This window comes from Astatotilapia calliptera, chromosome 11 (genome assembly GCF_964374335.1).
Source record: "Astatotilapia calliptera chromosome 11, fAstCal68.1, whole genome shotgun sequence".
In the NCBI taxonomy this organism is placed as follows: domain Eukaryota; kingdom Metazoa; phylum Chordata; class Actinopteri; order Cichliformes; family Cichlidae; genus Astatotilapia; species Astatotilapia calliptera.
The window spans coordinates 16,814,879-16,830,905 of NC_137432.1; the positions used below are offsets into that span (position 1 = coordinate 16,814,879).

At 39.1% G+C, this 16,027-nt stretch overlaps 1 protein-coding gene across 1 annotated transcript in view; it reads left to right on the forward strand.

Annotated features, from left to right (window-relative positions):
* bckdhb (branched chain keto acid dehydrogenase E1 subunit beta) overlaps positions 1 to 16,027 on the forward strand; it is a 75,538-nt gene that overhangs the window by 2,210 nt on the left and 57,301 nt on the right. Inside the window, exons 2-6 of the mRNA XM_026186036.2 lie at positions 556 to 633; positions 827 to 895; positions 5,266 to 5,399; positions 7,939 to 8,094; positions 9,940 to 10,048. Coding sequence (XP_026041821.1) covers positions 556 to 633; positions 827 to 895; positions 5,266 to 5,399; positions 7,939 to 8,094; positions 9,940 to 10,048 — 546 coding nt within the window. The remainder of the gene's footprint in view (positions 1 to 555; positions 634 to 826; positions 896 to 5,265; positions 5,400 to 7,938; positions 8,095 to 9,939; positions 10,049 to 16,027) is intronic.

The following is a 16,027-nucleotide window of genomic DNA, read 5'->3' on the forward strand; positions in this document are numbered from 1 at the left end:
AGTTGGCTCAGGTCCTATCGAGTTGTGCTCATTGATAAATATTCATCCAGATTGCCACCATGTTGCCATCAATCTGTATGCGTTTATAAATTAAACAGCAGTTATTTGCAAACCTTCGACAACCTGTCTGAGAATGATTGCAGAAAGGTTGCCTTCTTTCAAGCGAGTTGAGCCCTCTTTTTTTGTTGTGCTTTAATTTATTTATTAAAATATCCATATTTGGCATGCCTGCGTCAATACAATATCGCAATGTTGTAATATAAAATATACAATAAATTGCAAAAATATATTGTAATCAAATATTGTAAAACCATGCTGTATCATTTTTTCTTTGCTTTTTTTCCTTTCCTGCCCTTGTTGAAAACATGCTATTCTTTTGTGTTCTTTAATTTGTAACACAGTGTGTACTCCATTGAAAACAGGAAATCAAATCACAGTTGTGTTTTTCCTGCAGTACCTGTTCAGTTGAGGCCTAGTTGTGTAAAACCATTAAGACACGTATTTTTTTATGTGTGAAGTTCTTCATTTTTTTTAAATTAAGTGTTTCACCTTAAGGTCCTACCCAGAAGATGAACTTGTTCCAGTCCATTACGAGTGCCTTGGACAACACTCTGGCCAGCGATCCTACCGCAGGTAAAAGGCACGCAGACACACTCTGTAAACCTCCAGGCTGCCTAACAATCATGAAAGTATGAATCAAGCTGTCCAAGTTATTGAAATCTAAAACATTCAAAGTGGCTTAATCTAAGGAGTTTTCAGTATTTTTCACTCTTGCGTACTTGAGCACTAACGGTGCTGACTGTATTGTACTCTTGTTTCTCTGCAGTCATCTTTGGGGAAGATGTCGCCTTCGGTGGAGTGTTCCGATGCACAGTGGGGCTGAGGGACAAATATGGTAAGATGCTGCTTTCTATTTTAACGCTGACCTTAAAACAAACGAGGTTTACCTGATTTCAGCGATGCGTACCAATGCACGGCATCACAAAAAAATCATAAAAAATTTTCCCTCCTAATTTAAGTTGTTCTTGGTTGGTATATTGGTGGTAAGGAACATAATTTTGAGCTGTCTTAAGTCAGCCTTTTTCCTCATTGACGTTTGCTTGTTTTGGCTCATGGAAGGTGAAGTTCAGGCAGCTGAACAATGGGTGCTCTGTCAGCATTGTGAAGTATTGGGTAACCATTCTGTTTCCCTCTGTTTCTTTTCCATTGTTTAAAGGTTTTTCACCTTGACTATTACAATTACGAGCATCATGGAAAATAATCTCAAAAAGAGCCCCGTTGTAGTCTTGGAAATAGTGCAAAGTCCGCTAAATCTTACACTGTGACCAAAGACTGACTTGTCTTTAGGTTCTTCAAATGCACGGTAGACATTAAGAATCCCTCTCAAAAGTGACACCTGAATAGTTGAAAGGAAAAAAAATGTTAGTAACCTGTTGTCGGTGTGATTTTTTTTTTTTTTGCCACTAGATGGCAGCAAAACACTGCTGAGAATCTCACCACCCACTGCTCTGGGAAGGGCCAGGTACTGCCTAGCCTTCACCCAGAGGACCAGCATGAGCTACTGGCACACGTGTCAGTCGTTGTAGGGGAAGCCTTACAATGAGCTGATATAGTATGAAGCTCACTGTTATAAGTTTTGTTTTTGGGGCTCATTATTTTCTCTGAAGTTTTCTGATATTCTTAAATAGCACACTCAGAATCCTGCAGGTCGTTCAGACAGATCCTGGTGAAGAGGATCTGGCCTGTATGCAGTCTCAGTGACAGCCGGAGAAGCACAGGTGTAATGTATAATGCAGTCAGTGGACAAGATATACTGAAACTTTTGGCACTGAAATGCAGAGCTCCACAGACATAAATACTGTTTTGTGACATCCACTATTATATTTGTTTAAGCAGTTAAAAAATCGTTTTTATCACAACTATTGAATTCATTAACAGTATATTGTTAAAGTTTTGAAAATTGTAATTTTAATCTTGCCTGATCATTGAGATCCAAATCCTTAAAGAGTGTAATGCTGCAGCTGCTGCTCTACAGCTCTGACAGTCAACATTTTAACTTGTAATAGTCAGAAAATATCGGGTGTCAATAATAATGTTAATGATGCCTCTGTTCCATTTCTAATCAAGTGTCCATATAACCTGTGACAGACTGCCAGGCAATGTGAGGACTGGGTTTTTTCTGTTTTTGTTTCCACACTTGTTGTCTGTTCAGCTTTAATCCTGCAACCTCTCTGGTAACAGTGTACTCACACTGGACTTTTGTCATGACCTGACTCCTCACTTTGAATAGGATCGGCTCACCTTTATATTGGACAGACTATGAGCTGTGGCTTTTATATCAGCTCAGCGTATTAGGGACCTGATAGGGACCTTATTGATGTCATAGAAAGCCAAGAGTAGGAAACAAAAATACTAAAATAGAGCATTTACAGCAGAGCTAAGCCTAAGCTTCCAGCAGTCAAGGGTTGCTTGCACAGATGCTGACCTCTTGATTTGAAATTTTGGCCATATTTACAAACACCACTGCAACATAATATACAGTATGTGACGGAAAATGAGCAATAGCTTAATAAGTCTGCTATAATACCCATAATTCATAGATGCCTTGTGGCACATTGCTGTCTAAAACGAGGGTCAGAACAGGTCCGTTCATTGAGATCAATCTGATTCACAAGAATTTACATCAGTAACTGTCTCAAAGTACTGTATTAAAGAGACAGCCAGGTTCCTCTGGTTCTGCCGGAGGTCTCTTCCTTGAAAAAGAAGAGACCTCCGGCGGAACCACTCTTAGGGACGGTGAGTATAACCTTGACGCATCCCATTGATGTTATTACAGCTCATTAGGGTTAATTAATGCTGAATTGTGGGAAAACTGAGATAGGGAGCCCCCTGCAGACTGTGTTGAATGACAAATCGAATTTGAGCCTGCAGAGTCTAAGTTCTGTGACTAATTCGTGGTTAAAATGAGGCAATGTCTGCCTGGTCTTAAACTGAAGAAGCTGCTGAGCTTGTTTTTTGTTTTGTTTTGTTTTTTATTCTTGTGCTTTTCAGGCTGTGGTCAAGTTTCCAACCAAAAGCAGTACATATTTTAATTAAATATCAAGAAAATCTTCAAAGGCCAACACTAATTAATATGTCTTCCCTGAATTTGAGTTGAATGACTATTAAGAGTTGGCCACACAGAGAAACAGTTGGTGGAGCTAATTCTCCACACAGATGCTGTTCGTGGGCCACCGCAGAACAAGACATGACTTAATTAAAAGAGTGCCAATCAAACCTCAAGCGAATAAATTGAAGCAATGTGGGAAACTTGGCGTTTCTGTTTTGTTTAAAGCACTGATTTTAGGAAGGTTAGAATCACCTCGCAGGCCCCCTTTGACTCTTTTTTTTTTTTTCCCTCCCCCCTGCCATTACGTTTTGCGACTCCACTGGAGCAGTTCGAGTTTCAGTGGACAGTTAGGCCACATGCTTCGTGACTTAGCATGTTTGCATTTGTTTCTGGTTTTGATGACAGATGGAATTTACATTAAAGCCAAGTATTAAAATTATTTACTTGTGTTCTAGAATAAAAGGCACATTAATAAAAAACAGCTTGGTGGAAATGCTCTGCATTTGGCTGTCCTGCATGGTAAAGTTTAATTTTTTTTTTTCAGTTTCAACCTGTGGAGAAAAATGTAGTTTGGCATTTAAAAAGGAGGAAAAAAAGTTTTTTTTTTTTTTTTGTCTCCACAGTGTCATTCAGTTATGACGTATTATTTAAAAGAAGATGACCACTTTGGTTTGGTTGTATCATTGACCACCATAGTAGTAAATCTGTTTGGGTACACAAATGTCTAATGACATGGCAACAGCACCCAAATAGCAACTCACACTGTCTTCCATTAAACTCTGCCACTCCATAACACAAGCGTGGAGACTGACTGTGTGTGTGCAGCAACAGAATTTAATTGTTTTCCTCGTTTCTCACAAGGCTGATTGGCTAATTGGATGTCAATAGATTTCCTTTCTTGTTTACATTTTCGGTGGATATTTGTATGCAGCCTGGAAATGGCGAGAAGTCTCAAACGCACCCTACAGTAGCGGGCACTGCCTTTTTGTTTTCATTGACGTCAGAAGTGTTGACCTTTTGGAAAGGGATCATTATTTTCCATCTCATCCTTGTGTACAGTGACGAGAGCAAAGCTGTTTTTATTCCTCTCTGTACTGAAAAGGATGGCACACACCTCTGCCCCGCTGCCATTACACACAACAGAGGGGTAATGCAGGGCGGACTCCATATGAATGGCTTTTTACGAGACCGATGCATTCACCTCAGTGATCACTCCTTCCACCTCTGGCTGCCTGTGCTTGATTGCTGTGAGAGCTACAGCGCACTAGCTCTCCTCTCACTCCCGTTTAGCCCATTGCACTGAATGCAGTGTGGGTGTCAGACAGCTGACTATAAAAGTTCCATGTCGTCTATTTAAAATTGCATTCTAGACTCACGAAGCACAAACAGCAACACAACAGAGTTATTTTGGCATCACTTGATGTGTGTTTGTGTGTGTGTGTGTGGAGGCTTTTTTGTGTTATTACTTACTACTGATTGCTTTGATGACACAGAAGCTCACACACGTTATTTACTGTCACTTTCACATGAGGCTGCTTTTTTTTTTTTTTCATTTTTGAGGTCGGCCTCAGTCTGAGCAGCGAGGCACTAAATTTTGATCACTTAATTGTGTGTTCCTCCGAGGGGTGGGGGTTTGGTTGTGGTGCCGCGGTTGCTAATTGAACTTTGTGAGTCCAGAGGGCACATAAGGGCAGAGTTTCGCTGCTGAGAAGCACACTTCCCAGAGAAACAGAAAAAGCACTGGGCTGGCAAATACACAAAGATGAGAGCAAAAAATAACATTCTCAGCCCAAATTTAGTGCAACACTCTTGCGGTTCTTTCTCAGATTATAGGGTGGAGATTGCAAAATAGTATTTTTTTTTTTCTTTCCTGTTTTTACTCCATGGGGGTTGTGTGTTTGTTGCAGGTTTGGTTAGTTACAGCTCAGGAGAAGTCATCAGCTTCTCAGTTCATTTATTTTAGGACCACATGGCATTGTAACGGTGGGTTTCTCTGGGATCTCCTCAGTCAGGTGTGAAAAGTCTCAGAAATTTCTCTGAATCAATGCATTATCCAGCAATCCTGAAACCTTAAAAGCTCAGTGAGAACTTATTTTTTTTCTGTGTATGTGTGTGTGTGTGTGTGTGTTACCTTCCTAATTTTTTCTTGTCACCAGGTAAGGACCGAGTCTTCAACACTCCTCTTTGTGAGCAGGGGATTGTGGGATTTGGCATTGGTGTAGCTGTCGCTGGTGCCACAGCCATCGCTGAGATCCAGTTTGCTGACTACATCTTTCCTGCTTTTGACCAGGTATGGCGCTGCCTTGCTCTGTGACAAAGTAATGTGAGTATTCGTACAGGTCCAGAAATATCAACATGTCCATGAAGGAACTGTCTGTTTTTTAAAAATCTGCTGTATTTATTTTTTTTTTTTTTTCAGTATTTTTTAAGCTCTCGTGATTTCATACGTACTGGGGGAAAAAAGCACATGAAATTTTCAGACTGCTACCAAAATAATTTTAAACCCATTCCAATGGTTACAGTCTGAAGCCTGAGTTGTTTTTGGCTTAGCATGAATTTTTAAAAAGTGTAAGTGATGTCTGTGATGCTGAGCAGAAATCTCACATTCATTTTACATTGTGGCCTGCATGCAGTCTGTAGTGTGAAAAAAAGAGTTTACATTTAAATTAAAAAAGTTTTTGCTAAATCATGAAAAATGGACCCACTGTAAATAAATAAATATATAGATTATATAGAAATTAGACCTTTTTTAGAGTAGATGGTGGAAAATAAGAACTTTTCTGTCATTTCCATGTACAGTATTGGATTGTTTGCAATTCTGTAAGTAACCAAAATAAGTTTTCTGTATTTTATTTACTGCCATAACAGTCAAGACAATGTTTGTATATGTATTCCTGTTGTTTGCATATAGGTGTTTTTTTTTTTAATGACTTTTTTGTAGTTGTTTTTATTACTGTTTTTTTTTTTTTTTAACTACATTAATCCACCAACAAATGTCATTAAATCTTTCTACAAGGACAAATAAAGAATCTTAATTGTTAATTTATAACTTAATTAGTATTTAGTATGAATGGCAGTGAGGAGCTCTTTATCTGTCGGAAAAGCTGTGAAACTTCAATATCAAAAAGTTGAAAAACTATGCACTTCTTCACAATTTCCCAAGCCATCCAGTGGGCCGGATTGGAGTCTTTACCAGACCGATTCTGGCCCCCGTGCCTTATGTTTGACACCCGTGATGTAGAGTAACAGAAACAAGTACCTGCTTGCTTGATCTGTTTTCTGGTGTTCAGATGTTCTGTATAGTAGTTTGGATGTACAATAGATCCTGAAGAAGCTTTTTTTTTTTTTTTTTTTTAAATCCTTGTAACACAAGAGAAACCTGGGTTACAGGAGGTCTCTGAATCAAGCCTGTAACTTGTTCAGGTTAGAAAACCTGTTAATGGGTAAATATCCATGTGCTGAATTTGATGTGAGGTTTAAATTTTTATCTATCTTGGCAGCTAAAATTTGAAATTAGAAGACTGTTTACAGATAAGCAGTTGATATACCTTCTTGTGGTACGGGTACATGCTGTGTTTACCTTTTGCAGGTCTCAGCTCTGCTGTTGTCACAGACAAAGTGTTGCTGAATCTTCAAATTGATGCCTAAAAGTCTTGGATGTGATCATGTTTGCGTTTGCATTTGCATTCCTAGTGGTATTCTCAGTGTTCCTAGTGACACCCATATTTCTCCCATATTAACTTCCCTTCATTAGCTCTGAATCCAGAACATAATTTAAAGTCCTTCTCATCACATGTAAGGTCTTGGATAACGAGGCCTCATCTTAACTTAAAGAATTCATATAAATCAAATAGAGTACCTTACTTACTTTACTTTCTTTGTTTTACTTTACTTTACAATATAAAACACCTCGAAGTAACTGTTGTTGTGATTGACAGTCAGCATCCTCGCATACGTCTCTCACTCAATATCTTTAGAAGCTTCAAGCAAAGACAGACAGAATGGGGGAAAATGAACCTTTTACTCGTTGCTTTTCATATTTAGCTTCTATCTCCTTTGTTCTGCATATTTCTTGCAGCAGACCTTGAATGTCTGTTATTTAATATTTCTACAGCCTTGTACAGAAACATCAGCAGAACAAAAGAAGCCCTTTAAACAACCCCCTGCTTCAAAGCTTTGCTACAGAAGATTAATGTGACGTTAACACACTTAGCAGCACGTTGGGCAGTGCTGCTGTTTAACCATGCATATATGTTGACACCAGTGTCATCCTGTGTATTCTTGCCCTCCACAAGATAAATGCGAGTCTCGCTGCTATGTCAAGGCGACATGAAACAAAATATGCGATTGTGGAGCCAGTTTTTAAGACCCTCCTATTGTGACGCAGACAAACAGTAGATTAAATCTGGTGTCGGGCCTTGACTGGGATCCCTCTCGCCTTCTGCGCTCTCACTTAACACGATGGAGTCCAAACTGACCTTAGAGAGTAGTAAAAGGCGAATTAACAGTCCACCTGAGCTTCGGGGAGGGAAAATTTGGGACACCTTTTTGGTGGAAGCCCAGTGTCTGAAACTGTAGATGTAAAAGAAACCAAAGACACTTGAGGTGATGGCGCTCGTTAAAAATTAAGTGACGTTTTAATATCTTTAAGGGGAATAGCAGAGAGAATGCCTCCACACATGAAGCCAGGTCTTTATTCACAGAAACCAAAGAAAGTGCTCTGTTTTTGTTGGGATGTTTTTGCAAAGTAGTTTCCCTTATGTTTACATGACTATGTTCTGGACTAATTTGCTGGTGCATTAATCTAAATTATTATTATCACTTTCCAGATAGTCAACGAAGCAGCCAAGTACCGCTACCGTTCAGGGAACATGTTCGATTGCGGCAACCTCACTATTCGGGCTCCGTGGGGGTGCGTCGGCCATGGATCCCTTTACCACTCTCAAAGTCCCGAAGCCTTCTTTGCTCACTGCCCGGGCCTCAAGGTCAGTCCACTGCTTCACTGTATATGCATTTCCTTTAGACATTTGTGGGCGTTTAATCTGAATTTCATCTCTCACCTGAAAGCAGAATTTGAAAGTCTACTAGCAAAACCATATAGAAGTTGTAAATAGGCTGATCATTACTCTTTGTATTTTTAGTTATTTCATTATTTTTATAACTTTTCCTGCACCATCATCAGTGGTGATGCAATTAAAAATTATTTCCAAATTTTTCACAACAGTCAAAACAGTGTCCAGTTTAGATTACTTACACTAGAAGTGCTGAGATGGAGGGGGATATGAACTGGCCTGAGGAAAACCAACAATAAGGTTGTGATCCTGCCTCAAGTGCAGTCGAAGAGTTACGGTGTTCCAAAGAAATGGTGCTCAGAACAGAGCACCCACATTTTTGCTTTGAATTGCACCTCTTCTTTACCCTCTCTACTAATGTTTTTGAGTTTCTGCTGCCATTTTTGAACTGTTTGAATTTGGCATATCTGATGCAGGTAGTGATGCAGTTTTCAGTAGAACCTCTAGTTCATCTCAGCTCTGCCACCTCCTAACTCCACTTGAAAACATTTGCACACATCACTTTTTTGGGTTTCTTTCTTCTTCAGTCAGCTAAATGAAAGTAAGCAGCATAAGAGGCAAGGCTCATCACTGAGGCTAGCATCTCTGCCATTCAGAATTATATGACTGGCAGCTATGGGCATTTAAAGAAAGCAAAAACTATAGAAACAGATCACTACAACAGTGGAGGAGTAGAATAAAGGGGATGTCTTACAGTGGATCCGGAAAGTATTCACAATGCTGCATTTGTTCCACGTTTTGTCATGTTAAAGCCTTATTCCAAAATGGATTAAATTCATTTTTCACCTCAAACTATAACACGCCATAATGACAAAGGGAAACAAGTTTACTTGAAATTCTTGTGTGTTCTTGTAGAGAACAAAGCATCTGTATGTGTGTGTGAAAAGGGCCTGAGGAATGAAATTATTCATCAGTCCTGTGATACTGTCAGTGCAACTACTTTTAATCCAGGAGTTTTCTCATATACTTCCATCTGAGGTCTGTAAAGTTTACAGCTGCAGTTCATCCCCTGTGAGTAATAAATGGGTCTTCCAGTATAAGGTCACAAACTGATAAATCCTTGTGCATAATCAGCCCGGTTCCCTCCCTCTGAGGGTCGGTCTCAATACACAGAAATGATTTAGCTCTGGTAAATACACAGTGCTGCAGTTAAACCTGGATTTTGCCTTAAGTACAGCAGAACCACTGTAGTGTGCAGTAGCATGCATTGGGCGGCATGGCTCGGTTGTGGGATGCAACTACACTTTCAAGCACACGTGTAGAATGCATACAGTGGGTTGAGCATACTTGCCTGTGAGCCAGAGGCAGCAAGAACAGCAAGACCCAACCCAAAACAAAACAAAGCAGATGTCAATATCAGCAGATGTGATACTGATTAAATCAGATCCAGAATGAAAAAGAGGAGTAGGTGAGTTGCAAAGTGGCTTGTCGATACAGGGCGTCAGTAGGCAGGCTAAAGCAGCACGCCTGAAATAAAAGTGAGACAATTGGATCTTTTAGTATAAAACATCTGGAACCTTACAATTCTCGATTAGAGAATGTGCAAAACACCGCAATTCATTTGAAACCACTTTTTGTATGCGTTTAAGTTTGTATAGTTGGGTATCAGTTTAAAGCATGTTGGACTATATGATGATATTCTCTACAGTCGAAATGTGAAACCGATTTAAACGTTTAAATATTCCATTCTGTTTAATAGGGAACATTAAGGTCAGTTCATTATATTCTTTGGCCTAACAGATGTCATTTATTTCTCAGGTTGTAATACCTCGTAGTCCAATTCAGGCCAAAGGGCTGCTCCTCTCCTGCATTGCTGACAAGAACCCATGCATTTTCTTTGAGCCGAAGATTCTGTACAGAGCAGCAGGTAAGCTGGTTTGTGTGTAAATGTTACTGTAAAATCAACACACGACTGAAGCTTTGTTGATGTTTGTTCAGTTGTCCTCTCAGCTTTTTTTTTTTTTTTTTTCCCCCCTCAACCTTCTGCTTGGATTCTTTATGAAAAGCAAATGTTCTCCCTCTTTAGAGGTGCGAAGCTAGACAAACAAACAATGTGCCTGACTACAAACAATGTGACTGAGATCAGCTGGGCCACAAGTGTGAAGCAGGCCGTCTAAATGGTCTGTGAAGTGTTGACAATGGCGAGCTGAACTCGCTCCCCCCTCCACTCCTTGGGTGCAGTGTTTAGGGGTAGCATGAAAAAGCCCCAAGGCCAGCGTGGCCTTGGGAACACTGCCGGGGTAAACAGTGTCCAGCATTACCAGCAATACCATAATAAACTGTTAACAGTTGTTGAAAGCTGCTGTAAAACAGCACTGCCTCGTCCACATGTTGGTCATTTGATTTCCAAGAATTAAGACAGATGAATTTTTAAAGACTTGACTTGTACTGACAGACTTTAAGAAAATGTTTTTATTTTTTTTAAGTGTTTTCTGCTTTGACATGAATCAGGTCATATTATTAAAAAAGGTATGCTTTTTTCTTCTTCTGAGTAGTTCATACTGTAACGAAGGGCATTAGTAAAAACGGCTGTCGCAACACAGATAAGGCATTTTAATAGCTTCCATTCTATTTGATCTATGTTTGCTTACACAGCCTGACATGTACTTCTCCAAAAATGTAAGTTCATGAGGCGGTAACGCAGACCACAACAGTTGTGATTGGTCCATATGGTAGCAATCACACATACACAATTTGGACAAGGATTTCCTACACGATTTTAAAATGGAATATTTAATGGACTATCATTTTATTTAGCTTCGTTATTAGGCTAACACAATGGCCAATATATTTCTTTCGTTTCTCTGTCCATGTATAAACTCAATCAGTTCTAAAGTTTTCTCTCATAATATTCTCTCATAAAATCTGCTGAGCTCAGTCATCACTGTTTAGAGTATACAAAGCATCTCAGCAGAGTGGTGTAGAACCACCGATACCAACTAGTGCAGAACCAGCCTGCCGAAGAGTCCAGTTGGGGCTTGATGGCTTTGTTAAGTGTGGCGGTGGGAGAAATTGAATGGCTCACTGGTTGTCTAAAGGGTTTGTTTCATTCGACGTACAGACCAGAATTATTGTTAGTCTCACAGCCTTCTTAATGACAAAGACATCACCCACAGCTGCCATACCACACTGAAGTAAGGAGTCATGTCGTTGAGTTACGACAGCAGTGTTTCTTTGTAATGAGCGTAAACCGAGTGAATGTGGAAAAACTGAAACATACTGTTGAAACTGCACTCTTTCTCTTCAAGGAAAAAAAGGGGGTGAATTAGTTACTAGATCTTCAATAACATGTGATTTATTTCAACAATGTGCTTGTATGGGCAGTTTTATTGGCCTTGTCCACTTGTGATAGAGCTGATTGTTGTCTGAGCGTCAGCTGTGGTGGCATGTCAATTTTTTCATAAATTAGGATTTACTGTTACTAGTTTAAGTTGTGTTTAAAAGTATACATACATTTTCTTTAAAGCAGTGCAGTTTTTTATTACAAAGTCAGTGGCCTATTATGACCATGAGATAGATTATCAGTCTGTCTATTTGTAACTGCTTATCCAGTTCAGGGTCATGGGGAGCTGAAGCTCGTCCCAGCTATTACAGAGAATAAAGCAGGATACACCCTGGACAGGTCGCTAGTCCATCACAGAGTTAACACAGACTGAAAGATAACAACTAACACGTTTATTCAAACATACAGACAATTTAAAATAATCAGTTAATCTAAGGAGAACAAATGATAAGAACTTACAACATGATTATGCCCTTAAAGTAAAATACAGAGTTGTGGTGGACTTGAAATCTTTTGCCCTAGTAAACTCTGTTTCTTAATTTATGTTTATCCTTGATTTTATACGAAATGCACAAAACAAAATGTATAAAAGCAGATTCAAGCTTACTTTCATCATTATTGATGGCTTTAATACCTCAGAGCTATAGCTACTTACTGACAAATGACTGATAAGGGATATAAGAGTGTAATACATGTGTCATGTTTCAGATTTATGTAGTTAATAAAATCAGTTATCATCAATAACTGTAGCCAGGAAGAAGGCAGGTGTTTTTGTTTGCATTATTTCACTGTTGATGCTGTCTGCCTCTTGTGGGATTGACGAAATAGTAGATCGGTGAGATAGTGTATGGAAAAAGAGAGATATTGCCGAGCCTTCCGCAGATCATTTTTACAAGAGCGATTTATTTATTTATGTGCCCATGAGTAATTTTGCTAATGATGTTGGTTGAAGCTAAGAGAAGCGTTGTGTTAAGGGCACCCTCTTCCAACTGCGAGCAAATGGACCCTCCTCAGACTGTGCCCAAATGAAGCCATTCATTTACTCAAACTCATAACAGAAACAAAGACAGTAGCTCCCCCCCCCCCCCCCCCCAAAAAAAACCCCACCCCATTTTGTTTAAATATAAAAAAAAACATAATGGGTGGGGCAGAAAACAAAGAGAAACTGGCTTCTTTTTTCCATTATACCCATGTTTAAAGGCCTGTCCAGTGTTTATCTGTCTTATACATTCGACCAAACAACAAATACAAAATTAAACAAAAAGTAAGTTAAAAATCAAAATGTCTCTTCCAGCCAACATTTAAAAAAATTGCAGATATAAAGTTAAGTCTTTGTGCGATTTGGCGCATCTCAAATAAATAAATAAATTAATAATCCAAACAGTAGCTATTTTAATACTGAAACAAACAAGAAAAGAAGGTAAAATATTCCCTCCAAACAAAACGTATAAATTCTAAATGCGCAAATCAGTCCAAGCATAATCACATTGCTCCGCCCATCAAAAAGTCTGCGCCTGTGCGAATAATATCGCCTATCATTGGTTATTGGACTGTAGTGATGGGATTTCCGGCTCTTTTTAGAGAACCGGCTCTTTCGGTTCGGCTCACTAAAAAGAGCCGGCTGTTTTGGCTCCGAACCGGCTCTTCAGGTTGTTTTGTTGCTTTAATTAATTTATTATTAACAATAATATAAAATTATGCACAAAAGGAATTACCAATGTAAAAAAAATTTGCGGTTTTATTTATATATGTTTATATATAAATAAATATATGCGGTGGCCCCTAGAGACAAAACACGTACAAATTCCAAAAAGCACATACAAACTCCAAAACACATTTCTAGCATGAACTGAACTTCCAAAATAGAGCTACCTAGATCACTTAAATTACACAATTGAAAGCATGAAAGCATATGTGTATTGTTTGTGTATTTATACACAAGCATTCGTATCTAGTCAAATAATTAAAAAAAAAAATAAAAAATTTACCTGTTATTACCACACACCAAATCTGGTCGTTGGTACTTGCTGGCTAGCACTTCTGTTGTCTTTTGTACGTGTTTTGGAGTTTGTACGTGCTTCGGAGTTTGTACGTGTTTTTACGTGTTTTGGAGTTTGTACGTGCTTCAGGGTTTGTACGTGCTTCAGAGTTCGTACGTGATTTGAAGTTTGTATGTGCTTTGTCTGTAGGGGCCATCGTAAATATACTTTTATTTATTCACTCCACATAAAATGTAATAAATAAATCATATAATACAAAAAATCAACTATTCACATTTCAACTAACTATTTAAATTTTCAGCTTTTTCCTTTTACAAATTTAAAGTGAAACAACACAAAACACTGGAAACCACAACACAATTAAATATAAATTATAATATGAAAACAAAAAGAACATGCATATTCTCTGTCATATGGGCCTGCATGAATAAACTTCCTGAATCCTTTATCATCTGCATGTAAGAGGCACTTAAAAATCAGCTGTACCATCATTTAGGGCTGGGCGATATATCAAGTTTTAAAAAAAAATATCCATATGTTTTTATACGCGATATAAGATGTGGCAATAGCCTTTATATCGATATAGTCTATGTTACGTTATAATTATAGTTGTGGGGCCACAAGTTTGCCCCTCTTTCGTCCACTTTTGTCTTTACGCAACGTTACTCGACCTCGCCTCTCTCCTTAACTGAACACAACTCCCCCATCGCTTCACCTGCAGCCACAAGATGGACACGGCAAATCTCCGTTAACGAGTTACTGTGCATCGCCCCGTGCGTGGGGCTGGACGGCGTCAACGTGCTAACGAGCTAACCACGCTAACGCCATGCACGGCTTAAAATCCTTTCATTTTCTCAAAAGTTGACAGCGCGCCTTTTGTATGAATTCTGGTTGTGATTGATGACCGCGAACCAATTTAATGTGGTACACGGCGCTCAGCAATCTGTCAAAAAATGTTTTAGTACGACTTTGGCAAGCTACGGAGCTGCACCGCTTGATGGATTGTCGGAGCATTACGGGTACCGAGGAGCCTCGCGTAGTAATACGTACTGTGCTTCAACGTAATATTACCGTATTGTGTGTGTGTATAAGGACCATAAATGGCACCTGTTAAGAGACATGGTTACGAAGCGGATTTCAAACTCCAGGCTGTCAGTCACGCAGTAGAAGTTGGGAACAGTATGCACAATTGTGAGCTCTTTGTTATGCACAAAAACAACATAGTTTTCTTTTATTTATGGAGCATTATTATTTAATAAATGCTCATAATTTATTTTTGAGTATTTTTTTTTTTCATGTACGTCTATGCTGTATGTTAATAGAAGTGCCTGTGTGACATCTGGGACACAGATTTGACTAAGAACTCTCTTTTTGTTCTTACTTTATGGCTTTAAAAAAATATCGAGATATATATCTTATATCGCCATCCAGCTAAAAAATATCGAGATATGAATTTTGGGTCAAATCGCCCAGCCCTACCATCATTGCATGCACCATAGTTTTAGCTAATAGTTTTCTACCCCTTCTCTGTCCTGAATGCAGGACATTGCTGCTGTCAAAGTGATCTTAAAGTAAAGTGGCCTTTACTTTAATATTATTTACAGCTGTTTTCAGACATGCCTAGGCCATTACACATGAAGCCATAGTGCATGTGGGTATTTGGAATTCATCGTGCATAGCAAATCAGACCTTTTTTTTTACATTCACATTGAGATGCCTGGTTATTGCATCCCAGAGTTAGGGTTAAACATGCAGGAAAAACTCTGGGGTGTTGCACTGGGAGTGACCTAGTAAGGCCGCCGTTGTGACTGACACATCAAACCGCCTCATGTTACATTGTGACAAATCCATTGTCGGCTTCACACTGAGGGGTATTTTAGCTGTAGCATGTGCAGGGTTATTTTCATTTCCTACAGGAGCAGAGCAAACCAGCTTCTCGTGCAACATGCCTCTAATGATCTCTGCTCGATTATGAAGTCATGTTTTTTGATTGCTGGGGCCTCTAATTTTTTGCTTCCAATAGGACAAAAACCACTCATTTGCCCCATTGAGGTTATACTGGTTTGCAAGGACCTAAGATTCCACTTGTTAAACCGTAACCCAGTTTTCATAATTCAGGTTTAACTTTCTGAAAAAGGCTATTTTTCCACTCAATTGGCCAATTTTCTGTCTCGTCTGGAAGCCTAAACAGGAGAGTCGCACATAATTCATCAAAGTCGTTGGGATGGGCAGCCTTTCTTTCCTTTAACAACTTGTAGGCTCTAAAGGATCATGGAAGCCGTTCAAGGTTTCCAGAAAGGTCTCAAACTCAGCATCTCCTTAGAGCACAATTACTCCGCCTAATTGCAATTTTAACTTTTTGTGTTGCCTTTGAGGAACGCTTTTTAGTAGTTCACGTTCTCCAAGATCCACTCACACTTTAAGATCCTGTACGCTGTGCAAACTTTGGAGCCAAAACCAAGATGGTGAATGAGATTCAAAGACAGTAAATGCTACATTTAGAGGTTCAATGTTTGCATCTGTGCAGTATAAATACTGCTAATAAGCCGCTTGTTTGAAAGTG